The 25,979-nt window shown below is 39.3% G+C and overlaps 1 protein-coding gene across 3 annotated transcripts in view; it reads right to left on the bottom strand.

Annotated features, from left to right (window-relative positions):
• BABAM2 (BRISC and BRCA1 A complex member 2) overlaps positions 1–25,979 on the bottom strand; it is a 177,141-nt gene that overhangs the window by 99,818 nt on the left and 51,344 nt on the right. For all 3 annotated transcript variants that reach the window (XM_044440034.1, XM_044440120.1, XM_044440189.1), the window contains exon 7: positions 15,190–15,299. In XM_044440034.1, coding sequence (XP_044295969.1) covers positions 15,190–15,299 — 110 coding nt within the window. The remainder of the gene's footprint in view (positions 1–15,189; positions 15,300–25,979) is intronic.

Raw genomic sequence — 25,979 nt, forward strand, 5'->3', positions numbered from 1 at the left:
AAGATATCTGTTTCCATGCTTGTAGTTTTGGTATTTCAGCCAAACTGTAACCCTAACCCTAATCCCTCCCTTGTTGTCCATCAGTGGAATACAGTTCCTGAAGAGCTTCTCTGGAATAGAATTAGGTCCTTGGGTTGAATGGAGTTCTAGACCTCTGCTTGCCATGTTGCTCTGCTTTCTACAGAACTGAACATCAGAAGTGTTTCTGTTCAGTTATAACTATAAATTATAACAAAACCCTCAACGCTTCATAATAACTTCTCAATTCTACTGTATAAGAAAAAGACAATTTCAAAGGCCAATCAATGCTTAGTCAATAGCACTTCTATCACTGTTACATATTTGATTCATTGAATTTAAATATGTGATAATCTGATAATTCATAATCAAACTCATATTAATGCCTCACAAAATGTCATTCTGATGAGGAGATTTGCAGCTCCATTCTTGGTAACACATTTAGTAAAAAGAAAATATCCTGAATTCTTTGTGCTTCTCTTTTCTGACACAGAGGCTTAGATTTTCCCACATTATATTATCCTTTATGGAAGTGAATGAAAGAGATACTGAATTAAAATTGTAACATGGGAAACGGCCATGAGAGAAAGAGAGATCTATGTTCAAAGTTGGAAACTATTTCAGTGTTTTTAAGTATAAACCATTTTCTAACTGCCTTCATCCTTTTCTCTCTCCCAGTTTAAGAACATCTTGAAACCTCCCCTAAATTGCTTTTCAGCTACTGTTTGCTCTCCTACCACACCATATGGTAGGGATGGGGAATTTGTGGCCTTCCAGATGTGACCCAATCAGACTCAGATAACATGGCCAATGGTCATGGATGATAGGAGTTGGAGTCTAGCAACATCCAAAGCAGCACAGGTTTCCCATCCCTGCCATGTATCATTTATTACTCTCTTTTCGCATGACCTTTACCATGCTATGCATACACACCAGAAGGTATTTCAGTCTCCAGAATTGTCAACTCATAAGATATTACCAAGATTAGAGCCCTCTGTCATAAACATTTTAATGAGCATTTAAAAAGTGATGTCAATTGTAACCAAAGGTTTTGAAAACAGTATAAGCACAATGTTACAGATGGCAGTGCTTTTTTTAAAAAGAGGTATTTTTGTGAGTTCCCTCTCTTGTGCGTTAGTCAAACCAAATTAATATGTCTATCAGCTTTAGCATTTATCAATATAGAAACAGTAAAACTAGAATTATTTAGTCATGCATATGCACATATGGAGATAGCCTATAATAAGTTCTCAAGCTCCATAAGTTTTTTTTGAAATACTATACTATATGTTTCTTGAGAAAGCCAGCTGTCAGAATATTTTTTGTTTAACTTTAATAGAGAAAAATTCATGTTTTAGCCTTTAGGAGCCAGAATATTATTTTTATTGGTCTGGGAGGAAGGCCAGAAGGAATCTGTGTGATTTAAGATGGACTTCTAAGTTCAAAATGTTTGTAGTATTATGGGCAAAGTTAAAAAAACAACATGCACTACCAAACCAAAAAGATATGGACTTTAAATCTTAGACTTCTCATATCTTTAAAAATTAAGAAAACTGATGGAAAAAAATATCAAGTCATGTGTAAATCTACCTTTGAATTAAGTATTTATAAAAACATGGCATATGTTATATAAATGCAAACAGCCCCTAAGCCAGTGCTAGTATCTAGATGCTTTCACACAGTTACCTTCAGAGAGAAGTTTGATGAACAAAGAGAAAAACAAGGTGAACATGGCAAATACTGGTGGCAGGAGTCTTTTATAGCATATTGTAATCCTTGCGTACTTTGCATTTATGTAATCTAGTTATACAGTGGAAGAAAAACTGAAATTGCTTACTGTGTATTCCTGCTTTCCTTGAGTCCTGTAGGACACTGCAATTTGTTTTCGGAGCAGACTCCTACCCTCGACATGAAAAAGGAGGGGCGTCTGTGCATACCCCCAGATCAGAAGAGTAGAAAGGACTACTACACCCTCCAAATTTTAGGTCAGTTGGCCACAGAGTGCAAGCGAAAAGAAGAATGGGCTTCCTATCTATTGTTATCAAGACATTTCTGACTTAGCCAATCTTATAAATGAATGACCCCAAAATGTCTAGTTCTTGACAATCCTGCTCAGTTTTTGTAAATGTAGAACTGTGGCTCCCTTTACAGAATCAATCCATCTCATAGAACAAGAAGAGAAAAACCAGCTATCTTCAACTTTCCCTAGCACAACTGTCTTCTCCAATGAACCCTGCCTTGTTGTGATGTGTCTGATGTACAACAACTTCAGTTTCATCATTTTTGCTCCCACGGAAAGTTCTGGCTTGATTCAGGCTCCCTGTCTTCCCCATATTTCAGGTAAGTGTACAAGCCTAGACATGTGACCATAGGGTGCTTGAAACACTTCCTGTGAATCAAGAATATGAATACAAATCAAATCAGGTGTCGACAACCTAGTTTCTTTTACATGCTTTACACTATAATCCACGCAGCTTCCAACCAGCATAGCCAATGAGAGATCATGGGAGTTATGACCCAATATCTAGAGGGTACTAGCTTGCTGTGTGATAAATAGCTCCCTTTTCTTTGCTGACTCATAGTAAGCTTTCCAGTTTGCTTCAAGAAGTATAAGACCAATGCCATCCAAGCATGGGTGCCCAGGAATCAAGGTCCTACCCACCTTCCAAATACTGTATTATCTTTGGAGTAGGACTTGCTTTGCAGTGTCTGCTGAGTATATGCACAAATGCCTGGGTTCCTACTTCACAGACCTCATTCAGTGTGAGTAGTTTTAGAATGCTTCCAATGTCATGTAGGGGCTCAGAAGCTAATGCAATGCTTTCCCTCAGCTGCCTGAAAATGACAGACTAGAGACTCTCATGCTCTTTGAGCTGGCATGACCCAAACCAGCACCCAGAGCTATGTTTTCCCAGTGGTTTCCTGTCTAGGTAGAAATGGAGAGCTCTCTATACACGTAGTGTTTATCATTCTTTCTCCGAAGTTGTCTCAGCTTGGGGAATAACATGGGCAGAGATCTCTTGGATCCCATTAAAAACTGTTCATAGGGTGAAGGATCAGTGTAAAGAACTACCTTGTGTGCATGTAAGACAAAGCTGGGCGTAAACCGGCACATTCCCTTTTATGGTACACATTTATGGTACACATAAAAGGCTGTTGTGAGAGAAGAAAATCGTAACACAGGAATAGCAGAGGAGAAAGAGTAGCCACTCTTTCCCAATCCTTGTGGGAAACAGGAAGATTGAACAATGCAAATGTGGTATTATGGGATGGATGGGAATTTTCTTTTTTCCTTTGTGGGTCTTTGTCAGCAAACAATGTATTAGGATTCGCAGTTACTGGAGATAATTTACATCGGGGATGGGCAATTTTGCAGGCTATGCTCCTTTTGCCACTGTCTCAGTAAATGAAGAGACAGCAAAAGAAGAAAATTCTGGCAAGGGCTATCACCAGTAGGAACACAGTCTTTAACGGCAAGTTCTTGAGAGAACATAAAGACACTTATTTAGAGGGAGTGCCCATCATCACCCTGGAAACCAGGTTCATGTTGAAGAAAAGAACCTGTGCTCCACTGGGAGGCTACATGTTAAACCTACAGGCATGAGGGTGATTTGATAGAAAAATACACCCACTTGCTTTACACACCAGGAAGTTATTGAATGCTGCCACCTGCCTCTTGAACATGCAGGTGCTCAAGGCTTTAGCAAGTTCTACCTGTTAAAAATCATAATAATTATCCATTTTTTTCCTCATTCCCTCACCCTTGGATCTGTCTGACTGAACTACCAACCTCATGTAGAACCTCCATATATTCCCCTACAAGCTTCTACTGGATTCCTGTCAATGATAAGAAGTTAAGCACCCTTTCTCAGCAACCCATCTCCTCTGAGTAACCCAGCTCTACCTTTTAGTCTCCAGGCTGTCTACGAAGATATCTCTAGGCAAGAATCCACTGTCAAACCCCGCTGAAGCCTCCAGAACTTCTGGACAGATAATTGTCAAAAGGTTTGGGAATGCAGACAATCTCAGGCTGTCATGTATGTGATCACTCCCAGATTCATCAGCTAAGTGGGAAACAGGTCCTCTTGTGTATTCTCTCCCTCATCTTGCAGAAAATGGAAGCTGTGAGAACAATAGTAAAACGTGGTTCTTTCTTGCAATGGCCTTCTGAATCACTGAGTTACCACCTGGAAACCACCAGGTCACCACCACTTCTAGGTTGAGGCCCTACTCCACATCCTGTATTAATGTCTTGTTCAGTCAGTCTGCTAGCATAGCGGCTGTTCCTGAAAGGTGCTCTGCTGTACTGAACTAAAGGCATAATTGCATTCACTCCATTGTGCTACTGGATGCCAGGTAAAGAGATCCTGACCAAAACATGGCAATAATGGACAAGGCCACAGAAAGCTATTAGAACCACCTTGATGGCCCTTTGTTCCAGCCAATAAAATACTTCTCCTGCACTCCTCTGCCATGTGCCTCCTCAGAGGTAGAGTGAACCAGTAAGGAAAGGGATTAACCAGAGCAGTATCCATACTGGGATTGTGTTCCCTCATCTACCCATTTTTCCCATTTTTCTTCTGTGCCTACAGAAGTGTTGCACATGACTTTTCACTTTTAAGTGTTAAACCCCAAATCCTGTTTATCCTCTGTTGCTATCACAGCCCTCATGCAGTTCAGGAATTCTACCTAGGTCTGCTCTCCAGTTGTAACAAGAGCCTGGAATTATATTAGTGGGGGTGCACACAATATTCATGGCAACTTGGAACAGCTAGGCTTAGTCAGCTCAGGTGAATGTGGAGACACAAAAGTTTGAACCAAAGAACCTTGCATCGCTTCTTTCCCTGTCAAACTCCTGCTAATAATACGCCATTAGTGAGCTGCCCAGAACCTGGACTGCTTCCTACTGCTTGTCAACATCAAAAACCTCTGACATTGCATTGCCCCTTTCTTTTCAGAAGCTGATGGGAGTATCTGGTTGGAGAGAAAGTTGTTGATCTAACCAAAGCATTGATCAGTCCTTTTACCTACAATGCTGGGCAGGCCGGTCTAGGAAATCACTCTTTTTGGTGAAGCACAGAATGTTTTTACCTTACATTAATGTCAAGGGGAGGAACTATTCACAAAGGAAACTGAAATATCCTGGAGAAATGTTTGAAAGATGAAGTTAATACAGAGGCTCTGAGCCAACAGCAATGGATGCATTGCAGCTGCTGACTGTGTTTCAAATACATTCCATTTTTTCTCCACAGCTGATTTGGGTAAGAATATGCTGTCATGGTTCAAAGATATATTCTTCCTGCAGTGATGATATAGCCTATGGAGACATTCAAATCCTATGGATTGTAATGAATATCCACCATTCCTTATGTTCATTGGCTGTGTAAGGCTCTTATGAAACTGAATACCCTACATGCATAAGCCATGTTTGTTTGGACTCAATTCCATCAAATCATGTAAACAGAGTTCGTAAAACTGGATCCTTCTTCCATTCTTCCTTCAAATTAATTCTAACTTACAAACATCAGGCAGGGCTGATGTACCACAAACTGGATGGATGCAAACTCTACTCCCAAAGGTGCACAGGATTTGAATATTTGCATACTGACTGGATTTTTTAAGAGTCTTTGTCCTGATAAAGAATGAAATTCACTAAACTTGATTTATACCTATGGCATAGATTTAAACCAAAGTGAAACTAAGCCAGAACTTCACTTCCCAGAGAACCTAGAGTTTAAAAAACAAGTTAAGCAGGCCTAAATTGCAAAAGAGATCTGTGAAAACATAACAGAGGCCCATGGTGTGATCCATATCCACTAAAATCAGCATATTGACAATAGGATGGCGTTCAATGCAGATAAGCACATGGTCTTGCACTTGGGGCATAGGAATGAGCATCATAAGTACAGGTTAGGGGACAAGTGGCTGGAAAGCAGCACCTGTGAAAAGGGTCTCGGGGTGCTAGTTTACTACAGGCTAAACATGGATGCATAGCCAGAAATGTGGCTTTCTCAAGAGAGGTATTACTGCCGTTCTATATGACTCTGGTGTGCCCACAGCTGGAGTACTGTGTTCAGTTCTGGGCCCCTCATTACAAGAGAGATATAGCGAGGTTGGAATCAGCACAGCAAAGGGCCACTAGGATGCTGGCTGGTTTGCAGGGTAAGTCATATGAGGAGAGACTGAGGGGGCTGGGTCTTTTCAGCCTTGAGAGGAGGAGACTCAGAGGAGACCAGTTAGCAGCATACTGGTATGTGAGGGGGTGCTACTTAGAGGTGAGTCATTACCTTTTTTTCCCCCTGCAGTGGAGGGCAGGACGTGTTCCAACTGAGCAAAGTTCAAGGAGCCGAGGTTTAATTTGGATGCCAGGAAGTACTTCCTGACAGTTAGGACCCCTAAGGTATGGAATGGGCTTCCAAGAGAGGTGGTTTAAGCCCCAATGGTGAGGGTGTTTAGGGATAGGCTGGACATGCACATGGTAGGCATGTCATGAGTGCAGCCAAGGGTCAGACTAGATGGCCTGGGAGACCCTTCTGACTCACTCTGGTTCTATATGTAGAGTATGTCAGGCTCCCATTTTTTATTACTTTAAGAAATTCTGAACTGACTCCAAAGAGTTGATGTTCACACAAAGCTACTGAGTTAGCCTGTTTTAATTAATAACAGAAGCATCCTACATCACTGAACGAGCATGCATGAGAGCCCAAAATGTTTTTCTACATTGTCTGAGAATATAGGACACAAAGAAAAATTTAGTTGTGGGGTCATGTGAACCACTTTGAAGATGACTTGCCACCACAAAACTGAAATCCCTTACGGCCTTCTCTTAGGACTCCCTGTGCCAGCAGCAAGTCTTACTAGCAAGGACAGTATCCAAGACAATAATAATCATGTTGCACAGTCTGGGCAGATAGAAGGCTATTTTGCAAAAGGACTATAGTCTGTGAATTCTTTGCTAATATTTGAACAACTAGCAAAAGAAAATGTTTGCTCAATAAACATAGTAATCTCCAAGTTAACAGTATGTTTTTAAATTTTTGTTTTTACTTTAATAAGTCCCTTCCATCCATTTATAAATGTATCTCTGTGACTTTACTAGATGGATCTGCTCAGCTATTACACTGATTTACTGAAGCATACTGGAAGCCAGAGGAAGCTACAGTATACTGGCAATAAAAAAGAGGATTACTTACTGGAAAAAGTTCCCTGGGGATTTATATTTCTGCAGCTGGTTTGCTCACCCAAACATGAGCAAGTAAACTTAATTTGCTGCCTAAATTTGGACAGAATGAGTCAAATACTAATTCAGTGGTTAGTTTAATCAAAATGAACATATGAAACTCATGTTAATACAGTGTGCTATAAAGCTATTCAAAGAGGAGGTGCTAGGAATTTGATGTATCTCCACTTCTAACATTACTGCTGAATGTGCCACTCCATGTGTTATTCAGCCTCATTCAACCTTCTTGAATAGGATTATTGCCTGTTCAGCATCAGCTGCTGCTGCTGCTGCTTCTTCTTCATATCATCATCATGATCATCATGATCACCATCATCATCATCCAGTGTTCACTTGTAGCTTCTGTATTCAACTGACTTTTATTAGACTTTAAATGGACTAGAAGAAAGATCAGATTGCATGTTGTATCATTAATTTTTTTTGATGATTTCTGCTTTTGAAATTTCTGGGGAAGGCATGAATCACCCTTTCCTTAAGAAGAGGTGAAGAAAAAGGACTGGAAATTTCCAATGCTATTGCTAGCTCTACAAAAACAGCTTCTACTTGAAAAAGGTGAGTGGGTTCCTACTCTTTCCTTTGATCAGCTACCTTCTTTAATTGGAGGAGTCTGCATGGCATGACAACTCACCCAGGTGATAAGCCATGTGGGTTGGTTGCTCAGTGAACAACTCAGTGTGTGTCCAAAATATGTCTGGACTGGACTCACCATGGGATGTTCACCATCTCGTTTCCATTCAGTTGGGCAGCAGAAGCAACTTGCCTTCTTGATCCTTGCTGTGATCACAAGCTGATTTTGGCTCACCCTGGGTTTTTTCTCCTTTCCTATTTATTTCAAATTTCATGAATTCCAGCTGAACAGCTGGCTTTTGTGATCTTGCTTTTGACAACCACTGGCAGCCCCTTCAAAGTACTCAAGCAGCACACTGGAGGGGCTCTCGAAAGTTGCTCAGCATTTTTAAAAAAATGAGCATTCGCTATGCACAAATATTTTCCTTTTTTAAAAAGCCACATTTGCACAACTGCTCAAGAACACAGTTCTACAAATACAGAACTCAGGAGCCTTGGTTGGGTAATGTCAAGGTACCAAACCTGGATATCGACCCAAAGAGGCTCCAGATATGGAGTTTTGTCAATTTACATTCTCTTGACAGCTGTCAAAAAGCAAGGTGCGGAGAGGCCTAAAAGGGTGGTATGGTTTACATCCCCTTCATATGGAGATCCTCAGTTCTTTCTCTTTTTCTCCTTGCTCTAATGGTTCTCAGAGTAATGCTCATTTTGCATTTTTGTACCCTAACCCTTGAAAAGGGTTTTAAAAGAGCAACAGATGGTTTCTGATTGAGACATATGACTTTGTAAGTTGCAGTCAAAAATCTGGGGGGGCAAACTTAATCCTACACTTGTGGAACTGTGCTTTTGGACAGTTGCACAAGTGTGGCTATTAAAAAACAAAAATATTTGCATATACTAGGTTTGCAAAGTAAAAGTGTTTGCCAATCACAGACAGCCCCTTCAACCTAGCTCAAACACTTTGAAGGAGCAGAAATCAGAAGCTTGGCTGTCAAATGAGACTTCGTGATCTCCAAAAGGAAAAAAAAGGAAAGAGAAAAGCTGCAGCAAGTCCAGATTGACTGATAATCATGGCAGGGAACGCTTAGTGCCACTTGCCTGTAAGTGCCACCCAGGCAGTTGTGGGCAGCTAACCCTGGTCAGGGCAAACTTGGCAAGAGAAGCAAGTGGGTTTTGCTGCTCTTTTCAAGTGGCTAGCTCACCCATTCCCTTACCCTGTGATGGGGGGCGGTCACCCAGCTTTCAATGACATACCAAACCATCATGGATGAAACCACCGCTATGGGTTGTCTGGGTGATTAGTTACCCTCAAACGATGTGTAAGAACTGGTCTGTTCACATGACATGGCAAACCACCCTGGGACCCCTATCTAAACTGCAATCATTCTGTGCAGCACAGCAAGGAAGCGGGTTACAAAACTAAGATAGGGATTACTTCAAGTGCATCTGTCATAATTCAGTAAAAGGTGCTAAGGGTTAGACGATTAATATGTTCCTTGCCTATTTTGCATTAATGAGAAACATGAACATAGATATTGAATATATTTTCTTAATTTTGCCATAAAATGCTTCTACAACATGTTCCTTGTTAGCATTTCAAAACTGATTAGGGCCAGCTCTTCTTGTGAATTTGTTTTATATAAAATTCAACAAGAAACAGCTCTTACAAATTCCTCTGAAGCCACAAATCTAAACATAACATGTCATGGCCTGTAGCCACTAAAGTAAACCCTGCAGGTTTCTGGAGGCCTTTTGCAGTTCTGACACAATTATATTTGCTTGAATGTCAAGCCTTCACAAGTGGCCATTTCACCTGAACGCCCAAGACTCTGTGAAGGATTAAGTCTACTTTAGACAGATAACTTTTTGGAAGGGTAAATACAAAACAAAGATGAGTTTTATAAGAAAGTCAGGATCAAAAGTTAAAACTCAAATGACTTTTGATGTTTTACATGAGATGCCATATGCATGAAGCAAAGATTGCCCTTCTAGCTCTGCTATTGCTTGAATGAACTTATATGCAAGCCTTGTCAGTGAAAGAGCTGCATAATCATACTCTTCTACAACACCATAAATGAACACCAGATAAGACTGCATAATTCAGTACATGGTGCCATGCTCGGCTTATCAAAGAAAGCAGATAATCATTAGTGTTGTGTCTTTGCCAATAGCTACATTGTGTGTTATTCTTCCACACAAGGTATGAACAACCTTAGTTATTAAATTAGCTGCTGTATACTTGCTGAAGCAATAAATCTACTTTTAAGCAATATAAGTCAGGCGGAATGCTAAGCAATGTTTCCAAAATTCATCCCCAAAGTGTTGAAATAATCTGGGAAACTTAGTCTTTGTACCTACTTCCTTAAAATAATCTTGAGGCATGCATCTAAGCTAACCTTTTCACGTGACGGTGCTATTAACTGCTTAATTTACTTTATATAAGATATAAAATTAAATCTTTAAAGGTGCTTGACTGATACTTTTTGATAAACAAGTCTAACATGGACCAGATGGTCAACCTGACAATGGGCAACAGCTGCCATAAGGCACATGGATAAAGGGTGATAATTATGAAAAATACAACAAGTGGGTTGGAGAAGTTCAACCCTTTCCTTTCCTGCTGTGGTCCTGGTGCTAACAAGAGTTCTTCCAATGCAAGTACCAGCTTGGGAGGACTTATTTTTGTCAGGATCACAGCATGGAGGGAAAGGAGATTTGCTTTCCCATCTGCTGCCATCCTGATCATTATCTCCCCTCTATTGCTACTACATCTGCATTTGTTAAAATATGCCTGCTAGATGCAACTAAACATATTTAGAGTCACATTCATCATTTGGCCCTTAGTTATGTCAAGAATTACCCCTCAATTCCTGTTGTGCTGGATTTTAGTAGGCTTCTCCCATTACAAAGTTATTTACTCTAGTTTCTAACAGCCGTTGAAATGTTTGTAGCTATAGGTCATTATTGTTCCTTGTCCTGTATCTCCATCTCCAAACCTGCCAAATTTTTCCCTTTATTGCTCTCTCATGTCCCTTGACTTCTATTAGCTACATTCCAAAGTCTAATTATCTGCCCTGCTTTTCCATGTTGATTAGTTTCCTCTTGGCCTGGCTTCCCCAGATTTTAATTTGCCCAGATATTGGACAAAAAATATCTCAAGTCAACTATCTGTTTATTACATCTACTTGGCCTAACATATGGCACTGAACCAATTTAAAATCAAATAGAATAATAAAACAAGACTAGAAGGAACCAAATACAAAACAGCACAAGATGTAAGAACAACCAGGCCATTAAAGCCTTCCTTAATACATTATTCTGATCAGCCTTCTAAGAATAGGGAGGGAGGAAACCTGCCAAGCACCTCTCAGCAGAGTATTCCAAAGAGCAGGTAACACCATGGAAAAGCTAGTTCTCATCTGCAAAAGGAAGAAGGGAAGGCACCAAGTGCAGGAAGCAAAGGGGACAGGTCTCAAAAAGTATGCAAATTTCAAGATGCATAATTTTCAAGTATTAACATTGTTCAGCAAGAGTAATTCAGAAAAGAAACCAAACTGTCTCCTGCAACATTTCATGATATTTTGAGGCTCCTGAGAAGTAGTTATACTACTTAAACTAGTCCATCCAATGTGCACCTTTCTGGTTTTGATTTGCAACACTTTGGAAGGTGTTACAGATCTGAAAGCATACAAATGAGTATGATGGAAGGTGGGAAGAATTCCTTCAGATATCCTGAAGTCAGACCATTTATGATTTGAACAGGTAAAACCAACACTTTGAACTAAAACTCGTGAGCCAGCTATGTAATCATTTGTGAACTGAAGCTAAGTTATCTTCATCTACAGCCATCTGGACATTTCTGTAAAAAACAGCTCCATAGCAAATGCACCACAATTATTATAAGTTATTGGAACATGTATTGTGGTGACCACTATTTCTCAGGAGAAGGCACAGAGGGTATACCACACAAAGCTGAATATCCCAGCACATCTGGTAACAGTCACCACCTAAGACTCAAACAGCAAAACTGGATTGTTGTAAATTGCTCAGCAAGCTTTGACTATGGAGCAGTTTAGAAATGAAATAAAAACTATGTCCTAGAGTACTTCTAAAGAGTGTAACAAAGGTTACTATTAAGTTTTTGATTCTTGGCTTTTTTTTCTTTTTGGTAATTGTCTCAGGGTTGTGTATCTAAGGAATTCACAATCCAAGTATGTGTACACTGACAAAGTATTCCTATACTGTCTATTCATAAGTAAGATGCAATGCATTTAATGGGACTTACTCCCTGAAGTTTGTACTGGATTGCAACCCGACTATTTGTTTAAAAATAAATGAATACTTTGACTTTTTCAAAACTACTTTCCTGAAACCAAGTCTTTCTTTTAATAGCTTAAACTTGGCATTTGTGTAACCAGGTTCGCCATCTTAACTACCTTGCCCATCTAAGGATATTGATGGGAATGAAAGGGCCAATTATTCTTGGCAGATGTTCCACGGTCAAGCAAATTTGGACTTATCAAATGAGGAGGAGCCCTGGGAGCCATAACTCTGAGGTGCTGAAATGGAAGAAGCAGTATCTCAGAAGAGCTTATCTCAAGGAAACCCTTCCTAGGTGTCCAGATGGACACTGAGAACAGTCAGGATTTACAACTGCAAGGAAGGGGCATGGGAGAAGGACACCTGCAGCCAGCCAAGCCTGACACAAATCTTGACCCTATGATTATACATCGGAGGAGATAGGCCAACCAACTAGATGGATGATAGAGAAGAGGCTTCCCTGTATCCAGAGGGGACATCCCAGAGGAAGGGCCCCAGGGGTACTCAAAAGGAGGATGCTTGGAAGTAGACTGGGTTCAATTAACTGCTCTGTGCATCCACAGAGGCTCATTCTTTGTTGGTTGTAATTAACAGAAATGTACTGGAGACTAAAGAACTTTCACCAAAGAAACATCTGTTGTTTTGGAAGTATAAATGGGGAAACCTAGTTTGTGACAGGAACTTTAGAAGCTCTCTTCCAGTTTCACAATGTTACTTTCTTCTTGGAAGGTCTCATTTGTTAAGATATAGAGCAAAACAAGAACTTTTCCTATGAATGCTTATCTCTGAGGTAAAGTACATGTAAGCCTGAAGCTCTGAAGCAGACATTTCAAAACTAAAGCAGAAAGAGGGACCTTAGAAAGAGAACTGAGATGTACTCAGCTCCAAAAATGGAAGAAGGGAAATCTAATGAGGACAGTGGATTTTTCTCTCTAATGCTTCCATTTTAGGAGGAAAATTAGTTTAATTGAAAATCTGTTTAAGTACCCTGTAGAATAATTATATATTTTAATAACTATAAACTGAAATATTCTGATATGTGCTTGGATAAATACCTTATTAGACTGGAAATTCCTGGCTGAAGTTTAATTAATACATTCTTATAGGTAGCCTGAAATATTGCAAAATCTGGAAAGCTTCCTATTGCTCTAGAGCACTTCCAGGGGAAACATATTTGAGACACTCAAACAAGCAAACAGTTTGAACCTCTTCCTCATTAAATACTGGAGTAAAAGGATATAATTAAATATAAGCAATCCTTGCATTTACAGAATACAGCACACTGTCTTGGTTTGCATGTAAAGAAGCCATTGTGGGTGAATTTCCCAGTGGCCTTCTTCCTCCAGTGGCTGCTACTATTCTGAATATTCAAGCTGGGGGACAGTGTAACTTGTTAAGTACAAAAACAGCAGTGATGCTGCGTTGTCGGGTGGTTGACAAGCAATTGTAAAACAGCCCCTGAATTTTGAGTGGCTTGGCAACCACCCCAACAACCATCACCAGACTGCGTTTGTGCTGCAACCCTCTGTTGCTAATAAGCCATTGTGGGCTGCAGTGATCATGCAAATCATATGACTATGTTGCAGTTATACAGTTACGTGAAACTATGTTGAACCACCAAGAGGCAATCAGGTTATGTGCCACACCTGCACAGTACAAAAGTAAATGTAGACACACAAGAACTGGGATGGTAGCTAGTTATTTGTCATTTTATTTAGCAGGATCATCACCCAAAAAAACAAAAACAAAACACTATTGTTGATATGCTTATTATATCCAGCTATAGCCTTTCCTAATCCCATTCTTGACCAGGTAAAGTGCACAACTGTCTGCTCACAATCTTATCATGGCTAATGTTGTTGTGAAAAACAACAACTTCATTTCTACACTGCCCAATAGTCAAAGCATTCTGATCGGCTCACAATGCCTGGAGTATACCATCGTTTCTTACTAGGTCACATTCCCTAGCATAAAAAATGTTACCAATTCAATTCTGGTATGATGTCCTGGATATAGTGTGTGACAACTTTCAACATGCAATGTTAAAGTCTTATTCTCCGACTGCACTAATGGAATATACTTATTCAACTCCAACAGCACAAAGTATAGCACTTCGTAACGTATAGGGTACAGGAGGGAAATATACATCACATATTCAAATCCACAACATGAAGTCACATCACTCTGTTCCCATCCTGCTCTCTACATAAGATTTAAAGAAAAATCGCTGATGAGAACAGTGAAAAGGAGGACAGAAAGGATTTGTGCACACATACGTGTCCACAGCCAAAGACAGAGTGGTTGACATTGACTGGCAATTGTTCTCCATTAGGCAAGGGTTTAGCCAAGGGTATTTGCAGCTGTCTGGAGATGGAAGGGACTGGACCTTCTGCACGCAAACCACGGGACCTATATATTCTCCTTCCTCTGAGGAAAGCACTGAACACATGGAAACAAAATGAGCCACCAGATAAGCAGGCGGCTGAACTCTATGTAGTTACACGATTGATGGATTACACTCAGCACTTTCATGACTAGCTGTTAGAGTTGCTGGTTACTGGGGAGTTACAGAATAGTCATTTTTGCTCCTTTTTGCTCTCCTTGCTACATAGAGTCCTTACTGGTAATGGCTGACCAGGTTGCATCAATGCAAGCAGGAGCTGTTTTGTAAGGTGTGCAGAATCAGGCTGTTAATGCCATTTATATTTTCCCCAAATTAAGCCAATATGCACATCAATGGAGGGGTGGGGTCATCAATGAAATATGTGCCAACAGGAAATGGATGGAATCATCAGTAAATATCATTTCTGGAAACTGAAGGCTACTTACAGGACTGCCATTGATGGCTCAGTTATAATACGCACTTCAAGACAGAACTGACAAGAGTAACCACCTGACTTTACCAGCATAGACGTTTAATTATCATATTGCCTTCTGCCAATTAAAAATCAAAGCAATTCTATGATGCTTCAAACTTCCTACATAAACAATGAGAGGTAAAATTAAGTGTTATGAGAATATTATATATGAGGTGCTGCACTTACTGTTCAATTCGTGGAGACAGATATAATTTGGGGAAAACCTGAGTAGCTTCAGTGTCCTCAAAGCTCACTGAAAGAAGAGCGACATCTTCCCCAGGGTCTTCATTTGCATCCTAAATACACACACACACACAAAAAGAAATTAAGTTGCAGATTGATGGAAGTCATGAGCCCAATAATGGGAAAGGGTCCAAGGCCTGTTCAAGAGGTTTTTAGCCTGCAAGGTTGGCTCTCTTAAAAATGGCTAGCAACAACCTGCTCAATACAGAGAGTCATATTAGGAATTTCACATTAGCAGAAGCTAATTTGCATATTTTAGTTGCATGGGGTTGACATAAATTACATGTCATTACTGTGAACATGGCAGATGTCAAATTACTGCTAGTGGGCATGTCAAAATATTCTTATGCAGGAACTGCTGTGCTCAAAACTCAAGTCAGCTGTTAAAAAAATCTTGGTAACTAGAAAATTTGGGTTATATAGAGTAGGATGCTCTACCTCTGCCTGAGACCTTGGAGTGCTGCTGCCACTGGCAGTTGACACTACTGGGCTCGCTGGACCGGTGGTTTGACTTGGATAAGACAGTTCCCTTTTCCAGAAAGGATTCCTCTATTTAATTTCCATAATAGTCTATGATCAGATAGAAAGCACACAACAGTTTAATTACTAATGATTCTACTATATTAGAGTTCTATAATGCAATTTGATAGCTGATGTGCTATCCTTCATCTAGCTAATTAAAGAAAACATTCTATTCTTTTTGTACCAGGGAGGAATGAATATACTACTGTGTAAGATTTCAGAGATAAATTTTGTGGTTTTGGTTAGTTCAGTATTTTGTGATGGGTGTTTGTGGGCCTGACACCTCTCATTAAGGTCTTATCTGCAGAAAGAGAATATTACAAAAAACTGTCGTTAAAGAAGCTTGTGTCCTTGAACCTATGTCACTGTAATCTTATGGTTTAGTCTCCATGTATTAATTAAAGGAGGTGGGGCAAGGGCAGGCAGTATTAATAATAATTACAGAGCATCATACTTTAAAAAACTATTCCAAGGTAGAACTTGAGACATTCTACATCAGGTCTGGGGAATGTAAGCCCATCAGATATTGTTTAAGTCACATCAGCCCTATTCAGCATGGCCAATGCTGAGAGCTGATGTATTTGCAATCCAACAACATCTGGAAGGTCACATGTTCCCCATTCCTGTTCTGTATGCAAAGCACGTGCTCAGCCACTGAGCTGTATATGTTCTGGTCACATGGAAAAGCCTAATATTTACACAGATGTGGTTGGCTGAGCATTATTCTACTGTAGACAAGAGTATGCCAAGCCTGGTTCTACTGAGTCAATTGTGTGTTATTACACCAGTGTTGACTGTACATATTAACCAAGCAACAGTTGATTATTTATCTGAAGTTAGTGAACCACTCTTGCTGAATTAATACAGCTTATGCTGAATTCCATCACAAATACAAGTAAGAATGTGGTGGAATGTTGTTCAGATGATCAAAACTCTTCTTGAAAGCATGAAGAGATACACAGTGGCTGCCACAAAAGCACTAAGAATCTATAGTGTATTTGTACAAGATCTGGAGGTTCTGCAGGCCTAGAGTCAGATCTATACTCCTGCCAATTTGTTTGGTTTTGCTGCCTGCTCTCTTGCCCAGTGAACATCAGGAAAATATACTCCAAGGCACTGGTAAGGGGAGGCAGTATAAGCAGTATTGTTCCCAGGTTCTTCAAGCTGAGCGTATTGACCTGAAGACTGAGGACCTGACCCCAGTCAAACCCTGACTTTACCCATAGGAGCCTACCCAGTTCTTAAGTATGTTATCTAAGTCTTTGTTCACGTAGGTCATCTTACTGGAAATTTAATGAATGGGTACCTAAACAGGGCCCCTTCAGTGCTGACACCTCAGTTATGGAATTGCTCCCTGGAAAAATCTGATACATGCCCTCTTCATTTTTTCAGGCAAGCATTACAAATCTATCTCAACAAGCATTTGGTGCTTTATTTGTTGTTCTAAAGGAGGAGTGGACAACTTGCAGCCCTCCAGCTGCTTTGGCCTACAACCCATCATTGCTTGCATTGGCTCTACTTGAATGTGCTGGTGAGAATTGTAGGACAAAACACCTGAAAGTCACAAATTGCTCACCACTACTCGAAGTCATCCTAATGTTGCTTTAAGACCACAGACTGCTTTTTGTGTATTGTTAGATTGATTTCATTGCTTTTATATATTGATTCTGCTTGAATAATTATGCCCTTCTTTGATACATTTGTGAGAAAGTGAAATAAAAATAAATTGAATAAAATAAAAATATAATGGTACTCACTAGATTGAATTGTGTCCAAAAAGAAGTAATTTTTCTTCTTGAAAGAAAACCATAAGATAACTGTGATGCTCACATGGGCCTTAGTATAAGCATTTCTGATGCAGCTGTTATTTGCGGAGCAGTGGCTAAAAGGGAGCCAGAAAGTTCTCAGCTCCAATTGCTCCTCAGCCATCAACTTCATGGAGACAAAGCTGAAGTCTTATGGAGACAATGCTGCCCTATCTTCCAAGGTCTTTATAAGAATAACTGTGCAGCACGCTGCACTCTTAGATACATTATTCACTTAGTGAGTTGTATTTTAATTGCCATATCCCTGCAGTAATCTCAATATAAAATAATTGTTGGAAGGGAGGTTTTATCTAGTATTATTCTCACTGACACACCCCTGCAAGTTATTCATCTAAAAAGGAACAAGCCCTGTTACATATCTTTATTTTTAATTAAAAGTAATTCATTGCAAAACAGAGTTTCCACATCAAAGTCCATGCAAATTATACTGAAGTGACATTTGAATGGAAGCATACCTTCTCCCCTAAAACAAACTGTACCACTTTGTCTCCTAGGTAGAATAACATGGTAAAGGGAAGATTGCCCATATCCCATCAACATGTCAGAGGAGTAACTACAGGGAATATGCTCTACTCATTGACCCATCCAGAAAGAACATTCAACTGTGACCTGTCTGGGGACCACAGCTGAAAGAGGGCATATGCTGGCCCCATCTGTCAGTCAGAGACCTATGGTCTGCAGGGTAACTATACATGCATATATACACAGAGACACATGTATTACCTGAATTACAACTGTTGCTTTTAAGTCACATTGAGAGTCATTAAATTGAAAGACTACATATAAATCTTAAAAAATAAGTCAATGAACAATCACATATAGTTTTAAAAGTTTCAGTTTTTCCTCAACCATTAAATCAAATCAATTCTGCAATCTTAACTCTTCAAAATTACTTTAATTGGCTTAATATGTTATCTATCTTAACATTTTCTTTACCAAAAAAACCCCTCTCATTTTTTATTCAGGGAGAATGCTTACACCCATTTTTGCTTGAACTTTTCCATATAATCCAACTTCCCTTCCTACAAAAGAAAATGGCATTGTAACTTAAACTGCCAAAAATTAGAATTATTATAATTATCTTGTAGCTTATAGTTAAAAGCTGCTAAGTTTCAAAACAAAAATTAGATATTTGCACATGTATACACAGTAATTTTGCATGAAAAGTGCAGTATGTAGTTCTCAAACTATGGTTTCCAGGGGGCAGGGCGTTCCAAGTACAGGGAGTATCTCCATTCATTCATAGTATTTATTTACTTTACTTCCCCCCAAAGTATCCAAGTGATGCACACTTCGGAACAAGAAATACACTCAAATTATAATGAACACAAAGAGAAACATTACATTCTTTAAAATGGGCCCAAACAATATTAACATCCATCAAAGGCCTGATGAAACATCACAGCTTTTACTCCAACTCTAAAATTTAATAGGGATGGAGGGAATCTGTCCTTCCCTCTGCAGTGGAGATGCTGCTACAGAAAAGGGACTGTCTTGTGTATCTACCCAACCAAACCTGCCTTGACAATCTTGCAGATGGAGCTACCTTTCTCTCAGCATCAGAATCCTATTGGCATTCTAGTCACCACAACTACTTTGTTAGCTACAGAAGAGAGGAAGTAACGTTCCCTGGCCCAAACTTTAGAGAGCTCACTTTTTGAGATATCATCAAAACTGAACCCTACTATGCTTCATTTCGTCTCTAGTGAGTATTCCCAAGACATTTTTTTTTCTATCCTCAGTTTTTTCCCTTTCTTGCTTCATTTGTCCCACTTCTCATGAGGATCATATCACAGAACTCAGCCCTCGTATCACAATCACAACCCTCCAATTCTCTCTTCTCACACAAACTTTTTTGGGGGGGAGGCATTAATGGCTTATGCTACCTTCTTGACACTGATTATTCCCCAAACTGCATTTTTATTCTTGACTACTCAAACCCTATTTAATCCCTTAAACTTTATTCATATCCCCTACTCATCCCCAAATAGCTATCAACATCTCAACTCCAGCTGCACAAAAGCCTGATCTTACTGTTTTATCACTGTTGGAAATACCAGCCTTTACTACAATTACATCACTCTTTGTATTAAATCCCAGCCTCTTCTTATTACATGCAGATCTCTTTACTACTTGTTTTCCTCCTTCATCACTCACTCTCATTCTCTTTAAGTTCAGTTTTCCACCTCACCCATGTTTCATCCCCACCTCTGGAAGTTCTGACTTTCTATTTTATTCATCAAGGCTGTTCTCTGCGCATATCAAGAGCCCTTTCTTCAGCAAAACTTTCCAGAGCTGCCTTAGCTTCATCTTACTAGCACAACAGCCACTGATTCCGCACTAGCTCATTTTTTATTCATTTGTTAATCCCAAACTTATTTTAAGAGGAAAATTAGTACTTAGCAATAAAGTAATATATTAGAATATTAGTGATAAAGCTGAGTGGGGCATGTTTAAAACAAAATTAGAAACTAATCAATTGTGAAATTCAGAAGCTCAGATATTTAAATGAATATCAGACACATGAACTATAGTTTCTTCCATCCCACAATCTCCCTCACTGCAGCAATCTGTGCATATTTCCAGTTCATACCAACCTGATATTAAAGCAGACTTTTTCCTACCTGTTTTGCATCAAAGGCATCTCACAATAGGCACTTAAGAGGTTAAATAAGGATATCAGACATATTTCAAATAAATATAAGTAGGTAGAGAAAATTACTCATAAAGTCTTGCCCTGATTTTTATTTCAATTATAGTGAGTCTTACAGAACAGCCACCAACTATTCCTAATAGAAGTAATGCTGGGGAAGAGATGGGACAGGATGGCAATAGGGAGCTTCTGAGCTGTGTCCAAGTTACAGAAATGAAAAGGCCTGGAAAAGACAGTCCCTTCCCATGTTTTGATTGTGTGGATCACAACAAATTATGGCAAGTTCTTAAAGAGATGGGAGTACCAGACCATCTTGTCTCTTGAGAAACCTATATGTGGGTCAAGAAGCAACAGTGAGAACTGGACACGGAACCACTGATTGGTTCAAAATTGAGAAAGGAGTTCGGCAAGGCTGTATACTGTCGCCCTACCTATTTAACTTATACACAGAGCACATCATGAGAAAGGCAGGGCTAGATGAATCACAAGTTGGAATTAAGATTGCAGGAGAAATATCAACAACCTCAGATATGCAGATGATACCACTCTCATGGCAGAAAGTGAAGCGGAACTAAAGAGCCTCTTGATGCGGGTGAAGAAGGAAAGCGCAAAAGTTGGCTTGAAACTCAACATTAAGAAAACTAAGATCATGGCATCCGGTCCTCTCACTTCCTGGCAAATAGATGAGGAGGAAATGGAGTTAGTGACAGATTTTATTTTCCTGGGCTCCAAGATCACCGCAGACAGGGACTGCAGCCAAGAAATTAAAAGACGCTTGCTCTGGGGAGGAAAGCTATGGCAAATCTAGACAGCATACTAAAAAGCAGAGACATCACCCTGCCAACAAAAGTGCGTATAGTCAAGGCTATGGTTTTCCCAGTTGCAATGTATGGCTGTGAAAGCTTGACCATAAGGAAGGCTGAGCGCCAAAGAATTGAGGCCTTTGAATTGTGGTGCTAGAGGAGACTCCTGCGAGTCCCTTGGACCACAAGGCAATCAAACTGGTCAGTCCTAGAGGAGATCAACCCTGACTGCTCTTTAAAAGGCCAGATACTGAAGATGAAACTCAAATACTTTGGCCACCTAATGAGAAGGAAGGATTCCCTGGAGAAGAGTCTAATGCTGGGAACAATAGATGGCAAAAGAAGAAGAGGACAGCAGACAATGAGGTGACTAGATGGAGTCACTGAAGCATTTGGTGTGAGCCTAGGTGGACTTCGGGGGATGGTGGAGGGCAGAAAGGCCTGGAGGAATGTTGTCCATGGGGTCACGATGAGTCGGACACGACTTTGCAACTAACAACAACCCCATGTTTTCTAGAAAGCAACAGTGAGCAAGGCCTCCTATAAAATATTACTATTTATGGATAAGTGAAATGCTTTTTAATTCATTCAAATGGTGAGCTATGATGATTTAACTTAAGAACCTGTAGTATTAGAGAATATTTGTATACAGGCAGTCCCTGGGTTATATATGAGTTCCAGTCCTGAAAAAATGGAAATCTACCTTTAAGGCAAATTTGTATGTAAGTCAGGTCATCTGGAGTTGGCCCTCCACATTCATGGGGGTCACCAGTGCCTCCTCTTTGCAGCAAGGAAATTCTGAAGGGATTTCCCTCTCTGGATGGATGGAGCAGGAAGGTATGCTTTCGAGGCCTCCCTCTCTCCATTTTTGCTTCCTCCCTCTCTCTTTGGTGATGACAATTTTCCACAGCATTTTTTTAAATTAATATGCTGTGTGGCAGTTCATTCCTAAGTACAGGTTTTTCTTAACTTGGATGCTCATAACTTGAAGACTGCCTGTACACACAGATTGGTTTAGAATGGCTTTCTGTATGGATAGCATCCTTCCATTGTTGCTTATGAATGACTACTTGCTCTTTTCACAATATTTGTGGCTTCTCTTGTCAGCTTTTCAAATGGCAAATTAAAAATACTGGTGCCTAAGTAGCATAGGGTACAAAAGTGTGTAGGTATTTTTTAATTAATTTTATATTGCTGAATAGGCAAAGCTATTCAGTATATTCACAATTTTGCTTATATAAAACTAAGTCACTTTTTTTTTTACTTTTGAGGTTATAATATTATGCATGCTTACCTGGGAGTTAGCCCCAGTAAAAAGAATGGGCCTTATTCTGAGTATAAAAATGAAATAAAATAACTCCTCTGTAAGTTGAATACCAAACAGAACAAATGTGTATGCCAAACAGAGCAAAGTATATACTGAAGTTATAAATTATGCACTCTGTGATGTTAAAGAAGTAAAATCAGTTTAGGTTTCATTAGAAAACAACTAGGAGATCTTTTTCATGTTCCCTAAAATTTCAGCTCTTGGGGGAAGAAATAAAGGAAAACACCTGTTTTCCTATGGTGCAAAATCTCCCAAAATGTTACACCTCTGTTTAGGAATTTAGTTGTGCCTACTATTGAAAATCTCAAGACTCTTAATGGGGAATGAAGAACAACAATATTGCTGCTGCTGTTGATGATGGTGTTGTTTTAAACCATAGGATTTCATTCACAATAAAGCTCTCACACAGTTAGCTAAGAGGCTTTGATATTAGTTTCAGCTGTACTTGTAAGCTGCCTCATCACAGTCCCATTTTATTGGAACAGAGGAGTATACATTTCACAAACTAACTCGAATGATTTTAAAAAAAGGTATTTTTAAATGGTGAATGGTAAAATTATCTTTGTTCAGTTGTGCTGTATTCATTAGAGTAATTCAAATATTGCCCCAGTTTTTAATCTTTCTAATACTGTTGATTCAAAGTACTTTTAACAATTAGCTTTGTATTAGACCAGCTAAACAACTAAAAGAATAAGTAGAAGGGGGAAAAGATGACAACAATGAAGAGATTCCTGGCAAGTATTAATTCCCAAAAGCATTCATGGCATAAACTCATTGTTTTCCTGCATCTTACTACCTACTGTAAGTAAAAACTGGGAATTTACTGGAACTGAGGATTTATTATGAGTCAGAATGTTAATAGCCAGTCCAATCAAAACATTTGCTCTACACTGCTACAACTGCTGTAATTCACTTCCTTTTGTGTTTGGAGTAGAACCAAGTTGTATAGTGAGGCTCTTCCTTCCTTCCTTTTTTGAAGAAGCCTAAAAACCAGGTATAATTCATGAAGGGATACTGATTTTTCAAAAGAGAAGGTTTACAGGGAAAAAAGAAAGCCAGTGTAGTATAATGGTTAGAGTGCTGGACTGGAGACCTATGAAATCTGAGTTCTCATCCCCACTCAGCCATGGAGCTCCCTGGGTGACTTTGAGCCAGTCACTCATTCTCAGTTGTTTTGAGATGAAATGGAGAGGAATACCTTGTAAGTCACCATGGATTCCTTGCAATAGGAAGAAAGGTGGGTATAAATGTAATGATAATCATACCATCTATGTCCCTTGCCCTTTTTCAGTTGCACTAGGGACAACCCTGCTTTCCTCTTACTTCCCTCATTATTAACATTTATAGCAGTCTTCCCCAAACTGGTATGCTCCAGATATGTTGTACAGGTCCCATCATCCAGAGCAAGCATGCCTAGTTTTATTAGGTTCTTATATGCTATGGTTTTAAGTCTTATTTTGTGAACTGCTCTGACAGTTTTGACTATTTGGCAGCATCAAAATATAACAAATAAATAAAATTGAAGCAATACTGATTTATAGGATTGTATAAATAGAAGGCCTGGAGACAGCTTCCTTTTTCTGGGGATGTTAGAAGCCAAAAATATTATTTGCACAAGCAGCCTGACAAATAAGTTAAAATCTAAAAGAAAATATCTCTTTCCTATTTTACTCTGCTTTGCTAATATCCCAACCCCATAATCATACATGGTTACACAAGAAATCATTCAAATTATTTTAAGAAGCAATGGGATGAAAAGACCAAAAACAAACAAACCCCAAAACAATAAGGGTATTCCACTGGATACTCCTAAAGGGAATTTGTTTGGTACCAAGGCCAGGTGCTCTAAAACGTTTAAAGATTGAAACAGCCTTCTTTTACCATCATAGGTTAATAACAAAGAGTAAGAGAAGACCAGATAATCTAAGACGTGAATATTGTAAGAATATTTCTCTAAGGAGTCTGAGGCTGTGATCCTAAACATACTAGGGAGTAAGTATCATGGAACTCAGTGGAATGAACTTCTTGTTTATAGCATTTTAGTCCTGCCCTTCAGCCGAAACATCTTGGAGTAGAAGAACCATGCATAGAATTGCACTATTACAGTCAGAACTACTTCTAGATAGATAATTATAGCAGGGGGTAAGGCATACAAAACCCTCTTTTCATTATACAAAACTAAACTTAGAGGCAAGACCATGTCACCCAGCATAGAATAGTCTATTCAGAAAGGAAAACATATTGAAGAGGAGAAGTAATGGGACGGGGGACAAGCCGTGTAACATCTTCTCTGTTTCACCATTCCCTGCTCTGCATGCCAGCCATCTTTTTCCACACAGAGGATTATAATGCTTCCTCTTCTTTACTCTAAATCTCTCCCCAGCCCCCACAAATACGTACCCTGCACTGCAGCACTACAAGTACATATCTAGCTGACCCCTTAAACAACCCATCAGCTTTTAAGATTGCAACCTGGAAAGCAGAGCCTGCCTCTTGTATTTATTTGTAAAATACCTTGATGTAGGAGTCAACAAATCATGTATCCATAAATGTTCAAAAGCAACACAGAATGAAAAATTAGATTGCGCTCATTGGCTTATTTTGGAATTCTCAAGGTACAGCAGTACCATCATCACTGGGCTGGCTCTAGTTTGCAATCCCAATGATAGCATTTCTTGAGGCCAAACCAGGAGGTGCCCTCAGAGAGTACCATGTCTACATATGAACCAATGCCTCTAAGCAGATTACATAAAATGTTCCTTTGAGTAAGTATAAATGAAATCACTTGGAATGATTCATATACCTGAATCCCGGGGTTGTGGTTTGAATGTTCTTCATGAAATCTAAGTAAGCTTGCTCAAGTCCTAAAGACAAGAGAACCAACCAAGAAAAAAGTAACATTTTCCATCATTCCCTGCCCACAAGATGTATTATTTCCATTTAAATAATGCCTCAGTGAAAACTATGCCCAAACAACACTAGATAAGCTCTTGCTGAGATTAAGAAAATATTTGTTTGCATACATATTGGTAGGTTTTTCTAGCCACATGGAGTCTACAAAGCAAAGTTATTTTTGTCTCACTTATGCAGCTTTCTGGGGTAAAAATCATCATAATAAAGCTGGTTAATAAAAATCAATAAAGAAACTACACGGCTCTTTTCCAAGTTAAAATATACATCAATTTCTACATTCAGCATTCTCATAGATGAAGGATCTTAATACAAAGATCTACAGTTACAATAAAATCTTAAATCTTGTTAATGTTTCCTGGAAGCAGTAAAGTTCATTTTGGGAAATACAGTTACAACATAGGGCAGAAGGCATACACTGTGTCCTAGAAAATACTACAAGTTATGTACCTTCAGTAAGCCAGGAAACGTCAAAATCATTTTGTAAACACAGAAAAATAAATTCATCCAAAACTATATACAAGAAAACATACTGCAACACAAGAATTTTAAACTAAAAAGTAGTTTAAATCTTCCTTGTTTCTGTGAAATAAGGTAATATCTATTGGCCCAAAGTACAGAATACTCAGCTCTACTTTACAGCTTAACATATTTAGAGGAAATAAGTTAATGCATGGCAGCATAATGCATCT

Source organism: Varanus komodoensis, unplaced genomic scaffold (assembly GCF_004798865.1).
Source record: "Varanus komodoensis strain SLA01 unplaced genomic scaffold, ASM479886v1 scaffold1, whole genome shotgun sequence".
Taxonomy (NCBI): domain Eukaryota; kingdom Metazoa; phylum Chordata; class Lepidosauria; order Squamata; family Varanidae; genus Varanus; species Varanus komodoensis.